Below are 22251 nucleotides of genomic sequence, written 5' to 3' on the forward strand. Positions count from 1 at the left end.
ATGATGATGATGATAATGATAATGATAATAATAATAATAATAATAATAATAATAATAATAATAATAATAATAATAATAGTTATAATAATAACAATGATAACAATAATGATGATGATGACGGAGATGATTGTGATGATGATAATAATGATGATGATGATGATGACGATGATGATGACGATGATGATGATGATGATGATGACGATGATGATGATGATGATGATGATGGTGATAATAATGAGAATAATAGTAGACGGTAGCGATAGTAGCAGCAGGAGAGTCCGTATTAATAATATATAATGTTTGGCATCGTTATTTCCGTGTCTGTACAATAGTTCGCTTATGCGGAAACACTTCGATGTTTTCTAATCATCGAAATTTGTTCCGTTTTCTTTTGTATACAAAAATTCGTGTCGCATTTTGGTTATTTAACAATGTGTTCCCAATATTAGCGATATTACAAATTGGTTATTGATAGATTTAATGAACCGATATAATGATCAGCTAATAATAACGTAATAATAATAATGGTAATGTTATCTAATTAATAATAACAGCAACTAACAAATTAAATATCATAATACAACTAAAACACGTTAAATCGAGTTTGTATAAAAATGTCTCACGTATCTGACGTATTTAACGAAAGAAATAATGGTATCAGCAGCAGCAGTAGCAGCGACAATAATTAATTCTACTAACAAAATATATAAAATTGTTACAGAAATTTGTTATCGTGGACAGCGTCTGGACAACTTCAAATATTACACACTAATTATTTTACTAACAGAGCAAGAATCTACGTGTTCACGCCAATAAGAAAGAAACATAAAGGAGAAACAGTATAGAAAGGAAGGGAAGTCGATATATTTTTAAATGCGACGTATTTTTGATATACCGCTTATAGGAGGAAATAAGAATTTGGCGCTCTTTATTGACAACCGATATCAACGTAAACAAGGTTTATAATGTTAACGTAACGTTAAAGAAGACGCATAGAATTTTTTTTTGTCACCCGGTTCTTCGAAATTGTCATACATGTTAATTGGTGTCGATATAAAAAGAGAACAGAAGAAAGAAACTGAGGAAAATTCTTGGTTGCAAGTCAGAGGAATACTACATATACATATTAATGAATATTTGAAGTAACTAGCGGCGATCTTTCTCGTGTTTCAATTTTCGCGCGTTCTGAAGTACTTTCCAATATGGCGGACTATCGAAACTATCTCTGAATCGGTTAAACGTACACGCTTCCGATAGGTTTGAAAAGAAGAACAAATGCATGGTAAGAGAGCACCACTCGTTTGAGAAAATATTTTCTCTTCACGAAGAAATTAATAATAAGTTATAAGTAATGGCATGCTTGTACTATCTGTCGTGAAGCAATACGACGACCGTGTCATGCTTCTTCATCGCTGTCTCAAAGAAGTTATTATTGAAACGAATAAACGGTAAACTATAAACTATAAAGCTTGATTATACATTTTAAACGCGCCAAAAATCGATATATCCTGCACTTTGTATGGATCGTTTGATTTATTTTTAGTTTCCCGATTCGCCGAGGACTCGAACATGATGTCAGGTCACTGGATATGATTCTCGGATATGGATGACGACGAAAAACATTCTTTAATGGTACTTTAATTTGTAAAACGTTTGCTGCTGGGCCAACCGAGCGAACACTTCCCTACTTCTTACGATTTTTGGGTAATATGAATTTTTTCAAAACGGTGGCACGCGTTGAAATTTTATTCATAATCATATTTTATATTTTCAAATTTATGAAATTTTAAATCGCATTCATTGATTTTGCAGAACAGAAGGGAATAATAAAAAATAAAAGGCAAATGTTTTAACAATTTGTCTTCAATGTTAATGCGAAAGTCGAAAGAATGGGAAAGAAACAGAGGCCGAAATCGATCCTTGTTACTTCGGTGAGGGCTTTCACGTTGCTGCGTCCAACATACGTTCGGCTTTCAGGAGATGAATACTTCAACGACGACGGTCTTCGATATGCATAAATCAGTTGAACGCGCAGCTGGCTCAGCAACACCGACGCAACAGCCGAGTTAACGCGCAAGTTCAATATTACACTTTTTAATGCCAACCACTTTCTTTATCCCCAAAGTAATCGAGAATTGAAGCAACGTATGTTTTTTTTTCCTGCAATTTAAACACGTGATACGTGTACAGTGTGTATAAACGAATACATGTTTTCTTTCTATATACAAATTATATACGGACTTATATCGTTTATATCTAAAAGCAACTCGCGCGAACTCATACGTCGGAACAATTACTTTTGGTACTGTTTCAATTATTTTTCGTAACCGATTCCTCAAACATCCGCGAAATTACAAACTTTCCAATAATTTATTCCTTTTTTTTTTTTAATACTTTGCGAGCACTTTTTAATTTTCAATTTCATTTAATTTAATTATCAATTTCAGAGTGATACACGAAGTCGGAGGAACCGATCATGGATTTTTCTGCTGCGACTGGTACACTAAGCTTCAGGATGTGCTTAAGGTACGCATTATGGGTTTCTTTATACTATCTTAGTCTAAGCGTATCAAGGGACGGAGCGTTGAACAGGCCAAGATTACTAGAGCCGAACATCATCAGCGATTGCAGATTTGAGGAAAGAAATCTATGTATCGAATAAACACGTTTCTACGTAAATTGATTCAACGTAAACACCATAGCAAGCAGACATCATTTGTAAAGTACTTAAGAAAGAAAAAGAATCTCCAAATTATGCTGTTAGATTATAATTCTATTGAAAAACTAAACGAAAGTGTAATAACGACAGGAAATTCGAAGGAACTGAGTTATAAAAGGTTTTATACAGTCTCTTCACAAAGATGCCTGTGGCGTCAGCTTCTTCCGATAATCGTCCCTTTTGATAAACTTACTCTCTTTCATACTCACACTCACAGACTTAAATTAGTAAAAAAATGAACCTTTCCCTTTACCACCTCTGCTTGGATCTAAAATGCGACAAAGAGGGTGAGCGTGTGAGACGCGTGGATATACGGTGGAGAAAAGTGATATGTGTTCTCTTATAACGCATCTAGGAAAAACTAACGCTCTCTCTTCTTTTCTCTTTTGCCTTCTTTCTTGTATATACACACAGACGCACGAACACACACACGCACACGATCTTTTGATATTGTGTTCGATAATAAACCGACTACATCGATGCAAATAACAAGAATGTAAAAAGAAATTCGCAATTCGTGAGACGAAATGTAATTTGAACATGAAGCAACAGAAACTGGAAATGAGATCGAGTTTTGATTTGCATTGTCTTGTTCCTGTTCGATGTTTGTTACCGCTCAAAGCTACATTTCTTCCTCTTTTCTCACATGTATAACATAACATATTTTAACAACGACTAATTTGCGTTTTTTCTGTTTTTAATTACTTATTAACGTAGATAAAAGACGGGGTCTATGTGGTGGAAGAATAAAACGAGGGCGAAGGAGTGAAACGTCGACTACTTTGAGCGGCCAATTGGATCCGAACGAGCTATAACTCGTTTTTGATACACGTCACTTGCATTCAATAACTACTATCGTGAACGCAGCTTTAGAATCTGTACAAAGCTACTAAAAAGTACATGTTTTACGTATATGCGGTTGTACGGACGAGTTTCGTTTAAGAAGTAAATCGACCTGTTCACTGTATCCATCTGAGGATGAACTATGAGTCAATGGATTTTGAGATACTCCAAGTGGAACATTTATAAAATATTTATACAAGAATATAGATAATATTCATAAGCCAGTGTAAACTTCTACTGGAAAACTATAGAATCGTTAAGTAAATTAAATAACTCTTTTTAAGCATTACATTCTGCTTGGAATATCCAAAAAAATCAACAAAAGACAATAATTCAGGCAGAAACATAAAAATGAACAATTATAATTTTCATACTTGCAATTCCATTGTTTTCGTATTTTGTTTTATAAGTTAGTCATGCAGATGCATAATGATGATGCATTTCGATTTACTAACCACGTTTGTCACAAGTGGTTTTACTGTTGTGCTTTGAATACATTTCTTTTTCGTGGTTATGCACACGATGGTGGGTAAGAAATTTTTCGAAACGCTTAATAGTCATTTGATACTTCTTTTCTCCCTCTCTTCTCTTATTTATGAAGTTGCGAATATGATGATTCGTGTCAATTCAGCCTGCCCCCTATGGTAATAACCCATATCTCTTCCCTTCGTCGACTTTTCGCATGAGAACTCCTATCATTTTTCCCGATACACGGTCAGTATAGTAAAGGCACGCGATAAGAAATGGAAGGATAAGATCAAAGAGGTACAATCATGATCGCATTATGCGTTTCTCCCCTTTCAATTAAATTTGATGTCCGACCGTTACCTTTCACCATACAACACACCACGTGATCTTCTCTTATCAATTATTACACTAAGACCTAACTAACGCAAAACCAAGGATAAATGGAACTTTCAGTAATATAATTATTAATTAACTACCTTTAAAGAAGAAATGAACTCTGGTGGGAGTCTAAGAAAATTAACTATGAAAATGTACTAATCTAAAAAGAAATTGATTATATAAAATTTTATTATACATTAGGATAAGAATTATGTAAGGAAACTTTTTTAATAATTTCATTCAACTACGATGTACAACGAAAATTTGTCTAATCGATAATAATTATGCAAGTATGATGAGTTCCGCGAATAACAAGAAAATCACATGAAGTTTAATAACAAACGCATTTTTCTTCCACGTGGTATCGCTCAGTTGGGATAAGTGTGAAAGGCCTTTACGAAAAACCTCGGGAACGTACGTTTCTTTCAAAAACGAATTTTCTTTTTTTCCTTTTTTTAATGCGCTTAATCGAGTATTATCTGATTCATAAACACTCGCTCGCTCTCTCTTTCTCTCTCTCTCTCTCTCTCTCGCTCGCTCGCTCTCTGTTAGGGACTTCTAAATACACGTTATCTTATTTTTTTTTTATATCAGATAAATCTTAATCTTTAATTTAATTGTTACTTTTAATATCATGAAAATTCGAAAAATCGCAATTAACTTGTTTCTTCTTTTTTCTCCTATCCACTGGTTTCTCTTTCTTTCTATCGCTCGCGTGCTCTCTTTCTCTCTCTCTCTTTCTCTCTTTTTGGTTTTCTTAGCATACGTACGTTTATTGTTTATGAGATGTGTGTATAAAAAAATATGAATCGTTTCATTTCATCTATTTAGAGGTAGATGCGCAGGAAACAGAAGCAGTATTCTTATCTTTCTTTTTTTCTTTTATTCAGTTTTGTATCTTCTTTATGTAGCTTTCTTTTCTTTTTTTTGCGTGAATACTATTGCTGAAAAGCCTGACTTTTCTTATTTCTTCGTTTTCTTTAATATCCCTCACGGTTCGAACGATATTTGATCCATTTATCTTTTGTCCCTGATAATTCTACGTCCTACGATAGTCTGTAAATCGGTAAAATTAAGGAAACTCATCTTTCGTCTGCTGAATGACAGGAAAACAATTCTTTTTCATCTTTAAAACAAACATATTGAATATCTGGCCAAATAACTTACAAAATATTTATGCCATCTGACAAAATGATTTAATAATCTTTCCGTTCTTCAATTATAATCCCTAATTACTATAGAAAACACTTAGGAGTTCGTGATGACAAAAGAAATGATGATTCAACCTAACACAAAAGACGCAACGAGACTATATATAGGTTATAAAACTTGAGATTTCTTTTCTTCTAATTCATTTACTTCACATAATGGCACATCTTGGCCTGTTTGACGCGAGAAAAAGAAAAGAAAAGAATGTATATGCTACATTTGGTTAAGTGCCCCAAAAGAAAAAAAATCACCTACAAAATCAAATCGGCTGTATGCACAACACGTGTATGTAATATCGTAATAGGAGTGTGTTTTTGCGAGTATATATGTACAATTTGTAGCATTAAAAAGACAACTATCGTAATAGTAATAATAATAATTATACCAGTAGTAATAATAATAATAATTATAATTATAATTATAATAATAATAATAATAATAATAATAATAATAATAATAATAATAATAAACAAAAATAATAATTACAACGATGATAATGGTGATAGTGGTAATAGTGATAATGAAAATAATAATAATGATGATAGTTATAATGATGGTGATGATAATGATCATAATCATAATCATAATCATAATCATAATCATAATACTAATACTAATAATAATAGTGATAGTGGTAATAGTAGCAGTAGTTGTGTAATAGCAACAGCAGCAACAGTAGAAATGAGACTGATAGTGGTAGTTATAATAATAGTAGCAGTAGTAGGAGCAACAATAGTAATAGTAGTAGAAGTAGGAAGAGTAACAGAAGTAGCAACAATAGTTAAAGTAGTAGTAGAAGTATTAGTAGTAGTAATAATAATACCAATAATAATAATGAAAATGATGCTGATGATGCTGATGATGATAATGACAATGATAACAATAACAATAACAATAATAATAATAATAATAGTGATAGTAGTAGTATTAGAAATAGTTGTAGCAATAGTAATAGCAGCAGTAGCCATAATAAGAATAGAAATAATAATATAATAAAAATAATAATTATAATATTAAGAATAATAACAATAACAATTACAATAATAATGATAATGATGATTATGATAAAATGAAGGTGAAGATGAAGAAGATGATGATGATAATGATGATGATGATGAAGGTTATAATCATATTAATATTAATAATAAAAGTAAAATAATAATAACATTAATAATAATAATAATAATAATAAAAATTGGAACGTTAATGGAAAGTAGCGATGATAGTTTTGCATATTACGTAATTATATATGTACAGAATAAACCCGACACTTTGACGAAGTAGCAACACGAAAAAGAGAAAACAACAAACGTTAAACACGATATAGTTAAACTCGAAGCGCGTCGATGAAACAAAACGAATACATAGTCAGATTTTCATTTCCTGACGTGAAATGCGCAGTAGCTTTTAACAAATCTCTGGAACTCTTTCTCTTCGTTTCTTTCAATCTTGGTTGATTTGCTCATTACACGTTATTATACACTCTCTCTTTCTCTAATCTCTCTCTTCAACTTCTCTATTCCCGAGAAAAAACAATGGAATAAACGCAGAGACGTTAATTCGCCTTGTAAAAACGTTGCATGCTGTAATTTTAAATCGTGTACCTTTATTGCGTGTGTGTGGTCCTTTTCTCGACACCAAACACCCTGACATCATACCCTGAATTTTACTCTTTTTCCCCGTATTTTTCGTTTTCCGTTCTTCATTCATTTCCAATCCCCTCCTCTTCACGAAGTCGAGGTGGTTAATCGTGACACACACGGCTCGGTCAGAGAAAAGGGAAGAAATGCTTGTCAACAGAAATTTGCACAAACCAGCAATGTGATTGCTGGAATCTCTGTGCCGAGTAGCGTCCCTGAGACCCGTGACAGTTGGCGCTAGTGTACTTGGGCGGCTTGGCGTCAGTCGCTACCAGTTCCGCTATTTCCAAAGTATTCCCCAGCGTCGCCGCGGCAAATTGGACAAGTTCGATTTGACTGTAATCAGAAAATGAGCAAACCAACATGGTTAATTTTAATTTTTAACTTAAGGATCTTTGTTCTAATATAATTGATTCATTATGTAATTAGTTTTGAGTTGCCAGGTAAGATACAAATTTTACTTCTAATATCTCTATATAATTAGACGTCGATAGTCTACAAATATTTTATTACCAACAAACGATTTACCTTCAGCCACTTGTCGATGCATTTTGAGTGGAATTCGTGTGAGCACGGCAGAACGCGCAGCGATTGTAGAGCCTCAAAGTCGCACATACAGACCACGCAATTAGTTTGGTCTCCCTGGTGCGTTTCCGCGTTAAATTTGTACGAGGGTAGCTGCTCCACTTCGGCTCGAGTTAGGCCTCGTGGCTTAGCTTCTCCTAATCTCTCCGCCAAGGATAGCAGGGCCTCGTAATTTTCGGTTGCCGAGTCTGGTGAAGATAATTCTCCTTGACTATACGGGGGCAATGTTGCATTGTTGAACATTGCGCTGTAAATCAAAAAATTCCGCAAATTAAACAGATGAAGTTATTATAAACTAAGTAAAGTCAAGACTGTTCATGGTAGAAGAATTTCATACATCTTATAATTCTTTTCCGATGTTCTTTATAAATCTGAATATCATTTAATAACAATGAAAAAATATAGGAACCCTGGACAGTACTAAATCAAGTATCAGCCACAATAATGAAACAATGATACTTACAAAAAATGTAACAAGAATCCTGTATAGGTAGTCGGCACTGGAAGCATACCTCTCCATCTGTTCGACCTGGATCGTCTGAGCGTGTGAACATTCGACGCTGTGCGCCGTGTTCTGGTCTGAATCATATCCAATTGACTGTTTCTCGTTTCTGATAAGAATATGGGAGTAGGAGTAGGAGTAGTGACTTGAGTGAGAGCTGGCGGAGAATATGAATGTGGTAATGCTGCACTGGCTGCAGCTCCTACTCTGTGGTGATGATGGGATTCCATTAATTCTAATTCAACTTCCCGCTATAACAAAGAAAAAAGGAACATTAGATAAATATTTTCTCTCAGCAATATATGAAAGAACTTATATATAACAATTTGTCTTATCTGAATCATACCTGTTGGGAGAGTTGATGGTGCGCATTGTAATGAGTAGTATGGACGGGTGGTGGTGACGCATGAGCGTGGTGGAGTGCTGTTACAGGACCTCCAGTTGGTGTAGGATAACCTCTGGATGCTGCACCTACTATCGAACCAACGAGGCTATGACCCGAGTGGGTCGGATGTGGAGCTGAGTAGTGACTATGGTGATGAGTGACCTGTAAAAATACGTTTAAAATAGCAGTATTTTTTCCAAACAAAATGCAGCATAAAAAAGAATGTATGGCTTTTATTTATACCTGACATGAATGCGCAAATGCTCCGGTCGGTGTATATATGCCATGTAACTGGCAAGGAATCCTATAACCTGTCGCCGGAGGATGCCAGAGCAGTTCCCTGCTAACGGTAACCTCCAAACCGAGTTGCCCAACTTCTACAACCACGGGACCATTTGCTCCTTGGGCAGGATGATGCCCAGTGCCCGGTGGATGATGAGGATGAGTCTGATGGGCGTTATGCATGTTATGATGCGAGTTATGTAAATTATGGTGCGAATTGTGAATGTTGTGATGAGAACTGAGGAGTCCGTGATGGGAACTGTGAATGGGCGGAAGAGGGGTGTGACCGGGCACAAAAGGATAGGATAAACCAAACGAATCCGTATATCGTTGATAACGATTTCTGATAGTTGGACTGCCGCGTGTGGACATGTGATTCCGAGGTGATCGCCTCTGAGGCGCTGCTGAGAATTCCCATGGAGGTGGAGTCGTGTGTAATGGCGGTGTAGGTGATGGTGGCGTTGTCTCACGGACTTCTATTCCAGAGACGGCACCATTGCGGGATATTCGACGACGTTTTCTAGATGGTGACTCGCTCTAAAAGTATACCGACATGGATTTCGTATCGAAAGTTGAAAGTTAAAGCAGTAGCAGAGATCTTACTAAAATATACTGTTTCATATACCTTTCTACCATCATCTTGACTAGGTTGTCTGTAATATGGCGGCGATGGCTGTATTTGTACAGGACTTAGAGGTAGCTGGTTTGTGGCTAGAAAAAGAAAAAAAAAAGATGAAATGTGACATTTTCTTTCAATCGTAAGTCCAAGTGCAATGAAGAGACTATAATGGTTGTCTGAACCAAGATTTATATCATTCCAAAAGTCCTGAGATACCTTGGGAACTTCTACGATACTCCATATCGACGCCGCTAGCTCCAAGACCTGGACTCATATTCAATAATGGACCACGCATCGTATTATCCTACAAATGTATAGATTTTTGAAAGAAAAATGAACGAGAAAGAAAGCAAGAAGGAAGTATACTTACTTGACCACAGATGTTAATGTGCAACGGCGGAGAATTAGCCGGTGGGCTCACGGACTCTTGCGGAAAATGTGCCGGTGGGCCTCTTGATTGCGGACTATGTTGCGGGGGCGGTTTGTACCCCACGCTAGACCCGCCTACGTTCCCGTGATACGAAACTTCCTTACCGTTTGGTCCGGAAGACGTACCAACGCCAGGGCAATCCCTAGATGTGTACAAAATTAAGATATCATCAATAATAGTACTACAAAGAAAACGATAAGTGTCAATGTTACGGTGAAATTGAATAGTTATGACTTTTTTAGTAGTGATTCGATAGACGTTTTTCAACTTACGTTAAACCTATGAATTCCCATTGTTATCATTAAGAATCTTGCTCATAACATTACAAAATTTCAATTCGATTGCATCGATATTAATAGTTTCTCAAAATTGTTACAGATCTTTTGGAATCACCGAATTAAGTACTTTCACCATAACGCCGACACACACATAGTTTAGCGTCGACTTTTCCTCCTTGAACACTATTTACGTCAGTTCTTGATCATTCACGTGTATCGATCTACCAAACAATTAGTATGCATAGTACCGAGCTAACGGCTCCGCGATATAATGCTGCGAAATAACATACTAATAAATACGAATCTCATGTACCGTGGATTACGAACATGGCGGCGACGTCTCTATTCTTTCTACCTTAACGCGTTTACCGACTCGCGATAAAACGACATTTGTTCGACTAGATACGTTGCAGAAACAATATTACTCCTAGCCACGCGCAGCTGAATAAATGTAGTCATATTATGAACGTGTTTACACGAATCGTTTACAATACCAATAAAATTACGATATGCTAGGAATTTAACGCGAAACATAGTTCTGTCCTCAGTTTTGAAGTCCCTAGACGAGATAATATAAAAGACGTGACGGGAAACATAAGTACAAAAAAGCGAACGTGTATATAACCATTCAAAAAGTAGTATTCATTCGGTGACATGCTAAACAAGATAACCAGTGAAGAGAATGTATAAATATTATACGTTATAAGTACAATAAAAATAGAGACGAGAAAAATCAAGAAGAAAAAATGATGAAACAAGAACAAATGATCAAATATTTGTATGATACATAAGAAAATTATATCCGTTATTGAATTATAAAAATTATTTCTGATTTGAGTTATAGTTTCAAGGTCGCGTGCTGTATGGAGTCTCATGCAGCAATGAACGGTTTCATGGCAGATTCGCGAAATGTAAATTTCGCAAAAGAGATATCGTAACGAACGAAAGTATAATTTAGCCACTATATATTATCTATACGCATAGTATATTAAATTGTGCCATATACGGGCGAATATCCTGTTTACATGTATATTATACTATTCTATACTACGTATAACATGATTTTAGGTGTGTATATACAAGAGCAGTTTCACAAAATCGTCTCAATAGAGCAAGCTTCAACCGTATTTTCGCATGCACACGCGTATTTATGTATCACGTAGTCTATGGACATATTGCGGTCGAATTTTTATCGACAAACTGCGATATCGTGCGTTTTCAGGTCGCGAAAAGTTAATCAGAGCAACAAACTCGAGAAACAAACAAGAAAAAATTGAGAAAAAAAGAAAAATGGTAAGTTTCAACTAGCTATCGAACACTAAAATGTCGTAGTGAAAATGATAATGCACCGCGGTTATAGCTGCAGGGTCGCAACTTGAGGACAACCCTGCACGCGTTTATTATCGTCGATTAGGATCGTCGGCTCTTCAATGTCGGTTATTCTGAAAATTAAATACAGACTTGCTAAGCCGAATACGTTGCTTAAACAGAGCACTTTCATGGCGACTGTTCAGTTTCGCTCTTCCATACCGATCGTTCATGTTGGTAAATGCGCGAACCCATCAACAAACGTTCGATTCTCTGTCTATCGATCGATCGATCGATACGACAGCGAATCGAAACTTTTACGGGAATTAAATGTATGCGTAGTTCCCGATATTACGAGAGATTATGTAACAATATTCCCGAATAAAGTCAAGCGATAATTTGCCTTATTACGCAATAACGAATCGCCACACTTCCGATCACTTTGACTATCGTAACCTCTTATGTCGATGGGTTGTGCATCATCGATAGGATGTTAACAAGTCGCGCATGACTGTGTACCAGAAAAGTAAACTGAAGAAAACAATATAAAAAAAAAGGAAGAAAAGAAAATTATATAAAATACACAAAATTAAAACAAAAAAAAATATCAATTTCTGTAATCGTGTACGACAAACGTAGTATAGAAAGCAAAAAAAAAAAAGAAAATTAAAAAATTAGCGATATGACAGGTAACTATGCACCAAAGATGCATTTGGTTCGTTATTGCAATGGTATACCCATTATGGAAGCGTGGTGGTGGACATTGTCGATACGGGTATTCCTTGTTGCCGGTGTATTGCTGGGGTATCTGGGCGTGCTGAGGGTGCTGATTATGGGGGTGCCATCCACCGCGGACGAGAGGTGGCGCTGGGGGGCGAGAGTGGGGCCCTGCCGTGGTGCCACCGGTTACTACGGCCCTGTAACGTCCCTGCATGCCCAAGCCGCGATGCTGATGACTCCCAGGGCCGTTCATTCCCTCCCCCTTCGCTCTGCACCGTTTCGATCGTATTATTCTACCCTCGTTCTCTCTATCACTCGTTTTCCGTCACTCTTACTTTTTCTTTTTCTTTCTCTTTCACAGTGAGCCTCGGTATCGCTCCACCTTTTTTTCCTGGTTTGTTTTCGTGGTTGAAACAGGACGACACGACGGCAAGGCTGAGGTTAACTTTGGCCGCCCAATTTCGCCCGATCTCGCACACGTTTCTGGCCCCTCCGTAAGAAACGTGCACGCCTCACGTTAACTCCTCCAATTTCGGCTATCGAGAGAAAACCTGGCGAGATATACGAACGTTACACGGCCAGGAGGCTAGATGATCGAGAGGTGATTTCCACCTCGCGCGCCGTTCTTTCGAAATGTCGAAAGAACATCCGAGCTCGCCGCCATGTTCGAGTGTTGCTCGAAACGCCAGGGCCGACGCTACCGACGTAAGTACCTCGTACTTTTGTTCAATTTTCTATATTTTTTAACAAAAATGTAATCATGCGTTTCTGTCTTTTACTTTTTAGTTCTTTATGCAAAATGCTACCTATTTTTATAAACAAAAGTAATACTATTCACGAATAAGAGAAAAAAGGTAAGTATATGATCTGAAAAGTATTTTCACAATGTAACAATAACGTGATTAAAAGACGAATGATGTTTCAAAATAATTTGTGACCATATATTAAATAATAGTAATTCTTTCTAAAAAATAATAATACAGAATTCCAGAAGCAGTAACAATTATATCTAAGAATAAAGAACCGATATAAACGGAAATAGTTTAATCGAAATTAACGACAGAAGCTGCAATTTTTATTTCGAAATATCATTTCCTATGACCGATTCGTTGATAAAGACATTCGCATGATTCTTCCGCTCCTGGTGGCGGCAAGTTCGGTTGTGTTTTCCGGCGCAGAAAAAAAGCTCTCCGCCACCTAGTCTCCATGTGCAACCATTTCCATTTCTCTCTTTTTTCTGTCACTCTTATTTTTCTTTCTCGTTTTCTTTTTGCAGAGATATACCCGTCAATCCTCATTTCTCTCGCTCGCCGTTAGCACACGTTTGCGCCCTCGTCATCATGTTAGCAGAGTCCGTCATGAAAAGGAGCGAATCGCGACGTATGCAAATTGAGCTTAATAATTCCGCGGGAATATTTATGAAATCACTGGGCGACCAGCCGTCGATTTTACTGCCCGTTCCTGTGCTCAATCGACGTCGAAATCCGAGAGAAGAGGTAAGAGGAAGGAAAAGAAGTATGCAATATGGAAAATATTCCGATAGGCATGAGAAACGATGATGACTATAAAGATTCGAATTTCAATTGTTAATTATTGCTTAGTTTAGTGACTTTCGAGTGAAATTGCATTCCTCGTTCCTGCTATACAGAGTGTTTCAAAATCTCGTTTCCCTTCTTATTCGAATAACCAAAGAGAACACACAGACAGCAAAGTATGGAGATTGTAATTTAATTTAATTTTTTTCCAGCGTATCTCAAGATTATTTCAAGATCATCCCAACATCATCTCACGCAATGTTTCACCAGAATGAGGAATTTACGCTGCACGTGACTATTTTGTGTAAGAAAAATTCTGTTATGTCTCGTTAGCTACTTTTCCGTACGGATGCATATGTTAAGACACCCTGTATGTTCGCAGTTGGTTGAAATTACGACAGACCCAGATGCGTTAAACGTTGACGTTCAACGACCAAGTCATTGCCTCCTTCGAGACCACGACACGTCCTCTTCTCTCGTTCCCTTGTCGTTCAATTCAATCAGCCAATGCATACGTTCAGAAAGAAAAAACGTATTCGGCGGAATCGCTCCTCTTCGATAGGCCGTTGACACGGCTAACGTTCAAGCGTGAAATGCTATATGAGAGTACACGAAACACAGACGGTGACAAATTCATAAAGAAGACAAAGCTACGTACAATATGCTAAAACTAAAAGTCAATCTTAAAATTTCGCTTTGTAGGTTGGCTATTTATAAAGCAGTGGACAGGTTAAAAGAAGGTGGAAGCAAAAGAACGATTCCTTATGAAAACTTTGTGCAAAGACCAGCTAAAGGTAAATGCAAGAAGCACCGCACTATACAAGAACAAAGAGAACCAGCATGCGAGAAGGGTATACACAGAGGATGCACGATCGTTGATAGGCGTGGATCGTTAATGGTATGCACGACTCTATGATTCCAATTGATCCTGGTACACAAAGATCACTGGAAATCGTCAAAATCCCTGTGAAATGCTTGCAACGTGTTTCTCGTTTCCGTGAAAGAATATTCCACAGGGCCTACAGGCAATTTGGGTGGTAGCGTTCTATAGCGCAGGCTAGAGGTACCATTTTCTGGTCCCTTTGTGTACCCACGGCGCACCGGCATCTTTTTTCTCATTTTTTCCCTCTTGGAACCAGAGAAGAGAGGCTGGGCCCTGGCCACGAAGTCCGAAGAAACGATTAGGTGAACCGGAATATCCAGGCCCCGTTGCTTTGGGCCAGCCTCTCCCTCTTTCTTTTTCTCTCTCTACTTTTGTGTGCAGTCCGTGGCTCCGTGAACAGTGGTAAGAAAAAAATATTCCTGGCGACTGGAAATAAGCCTTGGATTGTAGCGAATTTTCGATCTGGGCAAGAATACCATCCTCCTGTTGTCGAAGTATGGCACTTCAAAAAAAAGGCTACCATCGGATGAGGATCGAAGTCAAATATAAAAGGGATCTCGATTGTTTTTTCGGCTAAAATCTGAATACCACCTGCCTGTTTTTCTGTCGGGCAAGCTGAATGTATTTGGATTTGAGGAGACAATTATCTGGACGTTCACCATCGGATATGGCGTCTTTCTTCTCTTCGGGCTCGTGGTCACACGTTCTCCTTGAGTTAGCGTTCAGAGAGAAGTTCTTTCATGAGAGTGGACGGGAAAAGTCGCGATCACTAACGATTACTTGGTTGCAGGATGATGGAGTTGATGTTCTTGGTATGGAATTTATGTCAACATTTGCTGCTCGGCGATGGTAAAGTTTATGCTGTGCAATATGGCGACCCAAGTGAACTTCTTCTTTTACGCGATTTAGACATTTTTGATGCCTGAAAAACGGACGATTCGTGAACCGGTGTCTGTGAAGAGACTTTTAGGAACATCGGTGAAGAATCGTGCCTTCTGGAAGTTAAACTGAAGAGATACCAAAGACTGTTGCATCAGACTTCTACAATTATCTTTGAATAATCTGAGAACGGAGTATGCTATCTGTGAACTGCACGATCGTCGCGTTTCTTCCTTTTTTAGATCCCTTTTCTTGCCAGTTCAGAAGCCACTCGAAATATCGAACTTCTTTGTCAATTGATCAGAAAAATTCAAATGAGTCGTCGTACATAAAAGTATGCTTCGTTGTACACTATAGAACAAATATCTTGGAATGCAATATGAAAGGAGATGTAGATATTATTTATTTCGAATGTGATAGTTCAAAATGATACGTATCTACCAGAACGCTTAGCACTATACAAAGCTATAAGTAAAGATTAATAACGAAACTATCTGCTGGTCAGGTGGTCGGGTAGAATTTTTAGTAACCACCGGTGGCTGGTATCGAGAAACTAGATGGTTTGCACAGGGGCACCAGGTGAACACGCCATATGTCACGTGAGGAGATAAGGGTATCTAATAAAAGATAGTGAATTACTCGTTTAATTTTCATGTGATCGGTGATTCTTATTAACAATCAACAGATCTCGCGATATAGGCCATCTAAAATGAAGGCAAAGCATCCAGTTGCTTCATTTTGTATCAATAACGAAGTTTCTTTCGGTAGTTGGGTAAACAGAGAAGAAAATTTGTATTATCTCTAAATTGAATATTTATTGTTATATATTTAGACTGAAACTACCGATCTATAACGTGTAACTATGCTATATAGACACGATGATAATAATAATTAAAGTCGTACGTTGAAAATATATACGCGTACATAATCGATATTTTTATATGATTAAATGTCAACGTTAATTTCGTCAAAGTAGCTGTATGTTCGCGACAAATGCAAACGTAAGATATACGAAACCTGTTATTCTGATTGGTAGTCCTAGTTTAAATAAAGTGAACTATAAAAATGCTTGTATATTTGTACAGTATAATATCTACTGTTTAATTGTTGATCTTTGGTTTATTACAGTAGATACTCCTCAAGCTATCAATGACACTGACGTTTATTTCCTTCCAAAAGGATAATGGTGCACGTGTACTCCTAGTCTAAATGTACCATATGCTGGATATTTACTATGTCTTGGGTGCTGTATATCATTAACAGGGGTAAGGCAATGGGCGAAGCAACGTAACAGGTGCTATTAAATGCTACTTAACGTCTAATACATCTCTTTGACACAATAATAAGAACATCTCGATGGCTTTGTACCACAGTGATGGCGGAGGTCCATTTTCGTCAAAGGAGGAACGCGTGGAAACTTCGAACAAAGGACGAAAGCTTCGACATCGAGCTAATTCGATGCCGATTTCGTTCCAACAAACTCTTTTCACCGATCTGGCTTAATTTTACTCCGACAAGCAGCTTCCGATATACAACTCAATATCCGAGGCTACGTCTCAAATTCTCTATTTCTCCAGGCTTGAACTTTCTTCTTTCCCAATTCCCAAGGTTCCAAATATTTCAATTCTCCAATTTTGAAATATTACTCGTCGCATTTTCTAATGTACGAAATTTCAGGTCCAGAGAGTTTCAAGCAACTTCGACTCACGGTGGACCTAGAGGATTTCAGAGCACCATCCACGGGGTCGTCGAACACTGGAACGTAAGGGACGAAGGTACCCACAAACGATCAATCGTATGATCCCACGTGAATCGGATGGAATACGGCGTATTTCATGGAAAATAAAGAAATAACGAAGGAGTGTCTGGTCGCTAAAACCTCGAGACACGTTACGTACACGTACGCGATGCTTGTGGGTCTGACCGAGAGAGGCCAGAGCCTCCTGGTGATGTGGCGATGTGCGCGTCTGCGAGAAACCCGTTTACCTTTAAACTTCTCTCCCGTGGTAGCGGCTCTCTCGAGACGCGACCGACGCAAAAACCGTCGAGACGAGGACGAAGGAGTCGCAGCGAGAAACGCGTGCACCGTTCCGGACGGCGACGTGATCAAAAGCTGGCCTGAACGGGGTCACGAGACCCGAACCATCACGATTCCGTGGGCTTGGGTGCTGGATCTTTTAGCTTCAACCATCGATCCGAAGCTTCGGCTAATTATTTTTTTTCCCTTTTTTTTTTCTCCTTTTACCGTATTCCACATTCACGTGGGTGGATCATTGGCGTAGTCTAGAGTAACTGGGTAGAGGTGAACATTTTAACATTAAGCCTGTCAGGTCGAACACAGCTATTTTTAATGTTTTATTAAGAATATTGTCACCTAGCTTCACGATTTTTCATATTATAGACCCGTAATTAATTTCTCTATTTATATATCTCTCTTCTTAGTCTGTTTCTGGTGAAATACCACAACTAGTCATTCGACCAGGCATAGCCTAAAGTAGCTAGTAGAGGTGGACATTTTGACACTACACCTAGCATAACTTAAATTTTTAATTTCTTCTCTAAACTATCTTTTTTATGAAAAATCTACAATCTCATCTCTCATCTTATTTCTTTTCAGGCTCATATGATACCTTCTTCGTCTACCAAGAGTGTCCATTTGAAGAATCGTGATAAGTTTAGTGAACAAAAATCGTTGTAGTATTCGAATCCCATAACGAAATTAATCCAAGGAAAGATTCATGCCATTGGAACGAGGTAAACACAATTTTGAACGTCAACACGTCTCAAGGAACGAAGCGAATCTTGGTCGAAGATCTTCGGCTGCTTCAAGAACGATGCAAACTCGAGAGTTACCTTCATATCATATCAAGCGTTAACAGTGTTATGACCGATAACGTAGGAGTACATCTTTCGTGTGTTTAAAATGGGAGACCGATGGCGCAATCTCAGTTTTCCATTTCTGAAACATCTGAATCTCCCCATGTGCCTATTCTAATTTTTCTAATTTCTGACTCGACGGAACCTTCGTCCAGGAATTTCTGTGTCGAAAATGAAGGCGAAGATGGCTACGAAATGTGAGATCGGTGACGCGAGACTAACATCCAACTACTTATATCGTCTATATCAAGTCGCACTCATTATAATCCATATGCTACGATCGTTAGGGCTGTTCTTAACATATAACCAAACCATCAGGCTCCAAATCTGCACTATCTGGCACGAAAATCTTCCACTTTCGAATGCTCAACCCTCGACACTCATTGGACTCTTTCTAACTTTTATACATAAAGCGTAATACACCGTGTCTCAATTTAAGCTGATAAATCAACATGGATACAACCGGAATCTGAATTTGTGGAGTATTTTCAAGTAAGCACTCGACTCTGACCGTAAAATATCCTCTCACGTCTAATCTCTAACTTTTCAACACCAAAGCTACTTGATTTGTATAATTTCCGAAAATATACTTTTTCGCGAACCGAATAACGCTTTTTATCCAGATTGAAACATAACTACGTATACCTTGTCCATATTTAGGTATCGTAGGTCGGTAGTTCTAGTACTAATACTCTGACTTAAGGAAAAGTCTGATACATAAAAAGAAACAGGTCAAGATGTCCACATAACCTCCATATCTTATCACCAACGAAAACCTACAAAAAATTCACTATATATATATACACATAAATTGGCTAAGTAAGAAGGAAGAAACGGATGAAAATCCGAGAATCAGCCATAAAAAGAAAGAACTCACTGACCACCATTTGCAGATCCGTTCGTCGGGATTCTCGGTGCTCTTTTCGACCAAGCCAGGCCTCGATCAGCGTCGGCTGTCGGAGCAACCAGTTCCGGGCGAACAAGGCTCGAGTAGGAGCCTCCCACGATTATATTCTCGGCCAAAACTCCAGGCGGATCCAGGCGTACGGAAGACGTGGCCAGTGGCGAGGGTACAAAGGCTGGAATTTATGCCGGTCGAGAAGGCGGCAGCTGCGTTTTCGATTTTCCACCAGCTGGTGGCACGGTGTCTCACGGACAGGGCCGTAGACCTTCGTTCGTCCACTCGACTAGCCCTTAAAAGGCCGGAACGACAAAAGGCGTCCCTAGGGCGGTGGCGGTGCAGGTCGGGACCTTGTTCCCTCTTTTATCTCTCTCTTTCTCCCATCAACCTCCGTCTCTGTCGCTGTTCCTGCTAGAGAAAATGCCTCGGTTCCTTCGAGTCCTCCAGGAATCGTCAACTCTACCGAAGAGAGGAACTCCAAGGAGCTGAGCTGCTCTCTATCGATCCAGGCCGCTTCGTATCACGAAACTGGCTGGCACCCCGGAGAGAGCGACCGAGAGAGAGAGAGAGAGAGAGAGAGAGAGAGAGAGAGAGAGAGAGAAGGGGGGATAGAGGGATAGAGAAGAGAGACAGAGATACGAAAGGGAGGGAACACGAACCGAGGGACTAGAGAGAGAAAGAGAGCGAGAGCAAGAGAGAGATGAGGGACAGAGAAAGAGGAACTTCCACTTCGCTCTCTTCAAAGGATGCACCAGGATGGATTTTCAGTTTTCTGTCGAATTCTCTTCACACGAGGCTCCTTTGCCGCTTGTCATCAGGGTGCTGATTATGAGAGTGATTTACGCACAATCTACACGAGCAACACACGCCCGTGGTTCGTTCGGTGCACACGGATTTATGGCAACATGGCGGCTATTGATTGAACTGGAAACGATCCGACGACTCTCTCTCTGTGGAGCTGATAGCGAATTGACTGGTCCAAAACGAGTTTTATTCCGATGTTGTTTTTGTACCTCGTTGGTACAATGATTTATCGCGTCCTGGGGAATTATGTGCACCGATGGCTGAAGAAAGTATTCGGCGCTCTAGTCACTACGTGACACGACGAAATTTATTTCGTTTGGATAATTTGCAGTCGATTAAAAGGCACGCGTGCAACTGTTTCTGAATTTCTAGTTACTTTCTTCCGGTGCCTAGTTAGAGATGGCGCAGTTGAGTTAAGAGAATTGTAACGTTAATCCGATGCGTAGGATTGAAAGGAGCGAAAATATTAAGAATAGGTTCGAATGGGTTCAAATGGTGTTCAAAAGGGGTCGAATGACTCGGCGAACGATTCCACTGTTGCGAGAGACCCTGGAACTCTCCTCCGTTTTCCTAAAAGAACAATGGAGTCCGCTTCGATCCGCTCCACGGAGAAGTTCTTTCGCTTTCGAGCGAAGATAACGCGAACAGATAGCTGGGGGAACGATTGTGCAGCGCGAACGATCGACTCGCAGCCTTCGAGAAGAAACGAGGATGCGTTAAAATATTCAAGGTCCACTCTGGCTAAAGAACATTCGACTTCTGGAGGATGATGCGTTTCCTCGCGGCCGAACGCTTAACGAGCTTTCGTCAAATCGAGTTCGTTCCAGATACAAATAACGACGATATTTTTGTGAATTATTATTAGTACGAAACTTATTATCTCGCGTTTCGAGATCGTTTGAAATTCGAATAATACTCGGACAAAATTCTCCTGCAAAATGCAGCATTGCGAGTGAGCATATATTTCTGGAGTAAAGGCAAATTTGACTTTTTCAATTTTAATTGAAGAAAATTGTATTGCGACGTGAAAAGGGGAAACTGAAAATATTTAATTCAAGACCTCTATGAGCACGTTGAAGTTTAGAACGTTACTGCAGAAATCCAACATGGCGGACGGTGGATATTTTCGGAAAGCGTAGAAAATTGGTCTTCTTTTTCTCCGAATGGAAGGAAATGTTACTACAACGTAAATAAGTGGAACTTGGACGATATTTGAGACCTCTGTGACATTATAAGATTGCATTGCTATTTAAGCCGGGTTATTTCAATAGTCTTGTTATTTGCGAATATATAGTGCAGTTGTTTTTCACGTTTCTCTTATTAGAGGCTGTATCACACTATGCGCTCGTATCAAATTAACCCCCTGTGTCTTACAAGTTACACTTGTCGCGTGGAAAACAGTCCAGAGGTGATAACGAGTCACACTCGTGACGCTGGGAGCGCTCCAAATATGACTATACCGGGTGTCCCCGAAAAGCGCGCTAATCACCTTACGCGTTAACCGGAAGAACAAACCGTAAATTGCATTACCGACAAAAATAAATCCCCGTATCAGGAAAACTCGCTGTCCCCTCGTTTTCCCTGCGTTACGACTCCGATTATCGCGTCCAACGTGTCTACCGAGGCCAGTTCTCCATCGCGAAACGGAGGAAATATTTTCCATACGAGTCTGTAAACGTGTTACTCCGATCTCTTGAAACACCTTATACTCTCACGTCACACTAAGCTTCTCAAATTATCTCCCCCTTCGCGATCTCCTCTTAGCCGTTCCGTTAGTTTCCACGCTCAAATAACCCACGCAGAGGCTTGAAAATTCCCCGAAGAACGATACGTGTCGAAAGGAACAACGCCCTTTTCACGTGGAAAAGCGAAATATATATTTGGAGCACGTCCACCGTTCACTCGAACCCTTTACTCCGCGTGATCGCACGCGAGTGCCCAAGACGTACCGCGACGCCTTAATTTATGCGTACATACGTATGGTAACAGGTACACTTAGCCCTGCT

The 22251-nt window shown here is 38.9% G+C and overlaps 1 protein-coding gene across 8 annotated transcripts in view; it reads right to left on the bottom strand.

The window, feature by feature from the left end:
- mura (ring finger protein murashka) overlaps window positions 1-22251 on the bottom strand; it is a 38608-nt gene that overhangs the window by 2431 nt on the left and 13926 nt on the right. For 3 of the 8 annotated variants that reach the window (XM_017897341.1, XM_017897342.1, XM_017897343.1), the window contains exons 2-11: window positions 12702-12917; window positions 12384-12635; window positions 10001-10202; window positions 9847-9934; window positions 9637-9722; window positions 8973-9548; window positions 8691-8891; window positions 8306-8595; window positions 7786-8089; window positions 6839-7593 (exon numbers count right to left, since the gene is read on the bottom strand). In XM_017897341.1, coding sequence (XP_017752830.1) covers window positions 7519-7593; window positions 7786-8089; window positions 8306-8595; window positions 8691-8891; window positions 8973-9548; window positions 9637-9722; window positions 9847-9934; window positions 10001-10202; window positions 12384-12619 — 2058 coding nt within the window. In that variant the 5' untranslated portion in view covers window positions 12620-12635; window positions 12702-12917 and the 3' untranslated portion in view covers window positions 6839-7518. Of the gene's footprint in view, window positions 1-6838; window positions 7594-7785; window positions 8090-8305; window positions 8596-8690; window positions 8892-8972; window positions 9549-9636; window positions 9723-9846; window positions 9935-10000; window positions 10203-12383; window positions 12636-12701; window positions 12918-22251 lie in introns of those variants that run through there. The other 5 variants (XR_001890096.1, XR_001890097.1, XM_017897344.1 and 2 more) reach the window with 5 other exon arrangements.

This window comes from Eufriesea mexicana, unplaced genomic scaffold (genome assembly GCF_001483705.2).
Source record: "Eufriesea mexicana isolate 0111107269 unplaced genomic scaffold, ASM148370v2 scaffold415, whole genome shotgun sequence".
NCBI classification, from domain to species: Eukaryota; Metazoa; Arthropoda; class Insecta; order Hymenoptera; family Apidae; genus Eufriesea; species Eufriesea mexicana.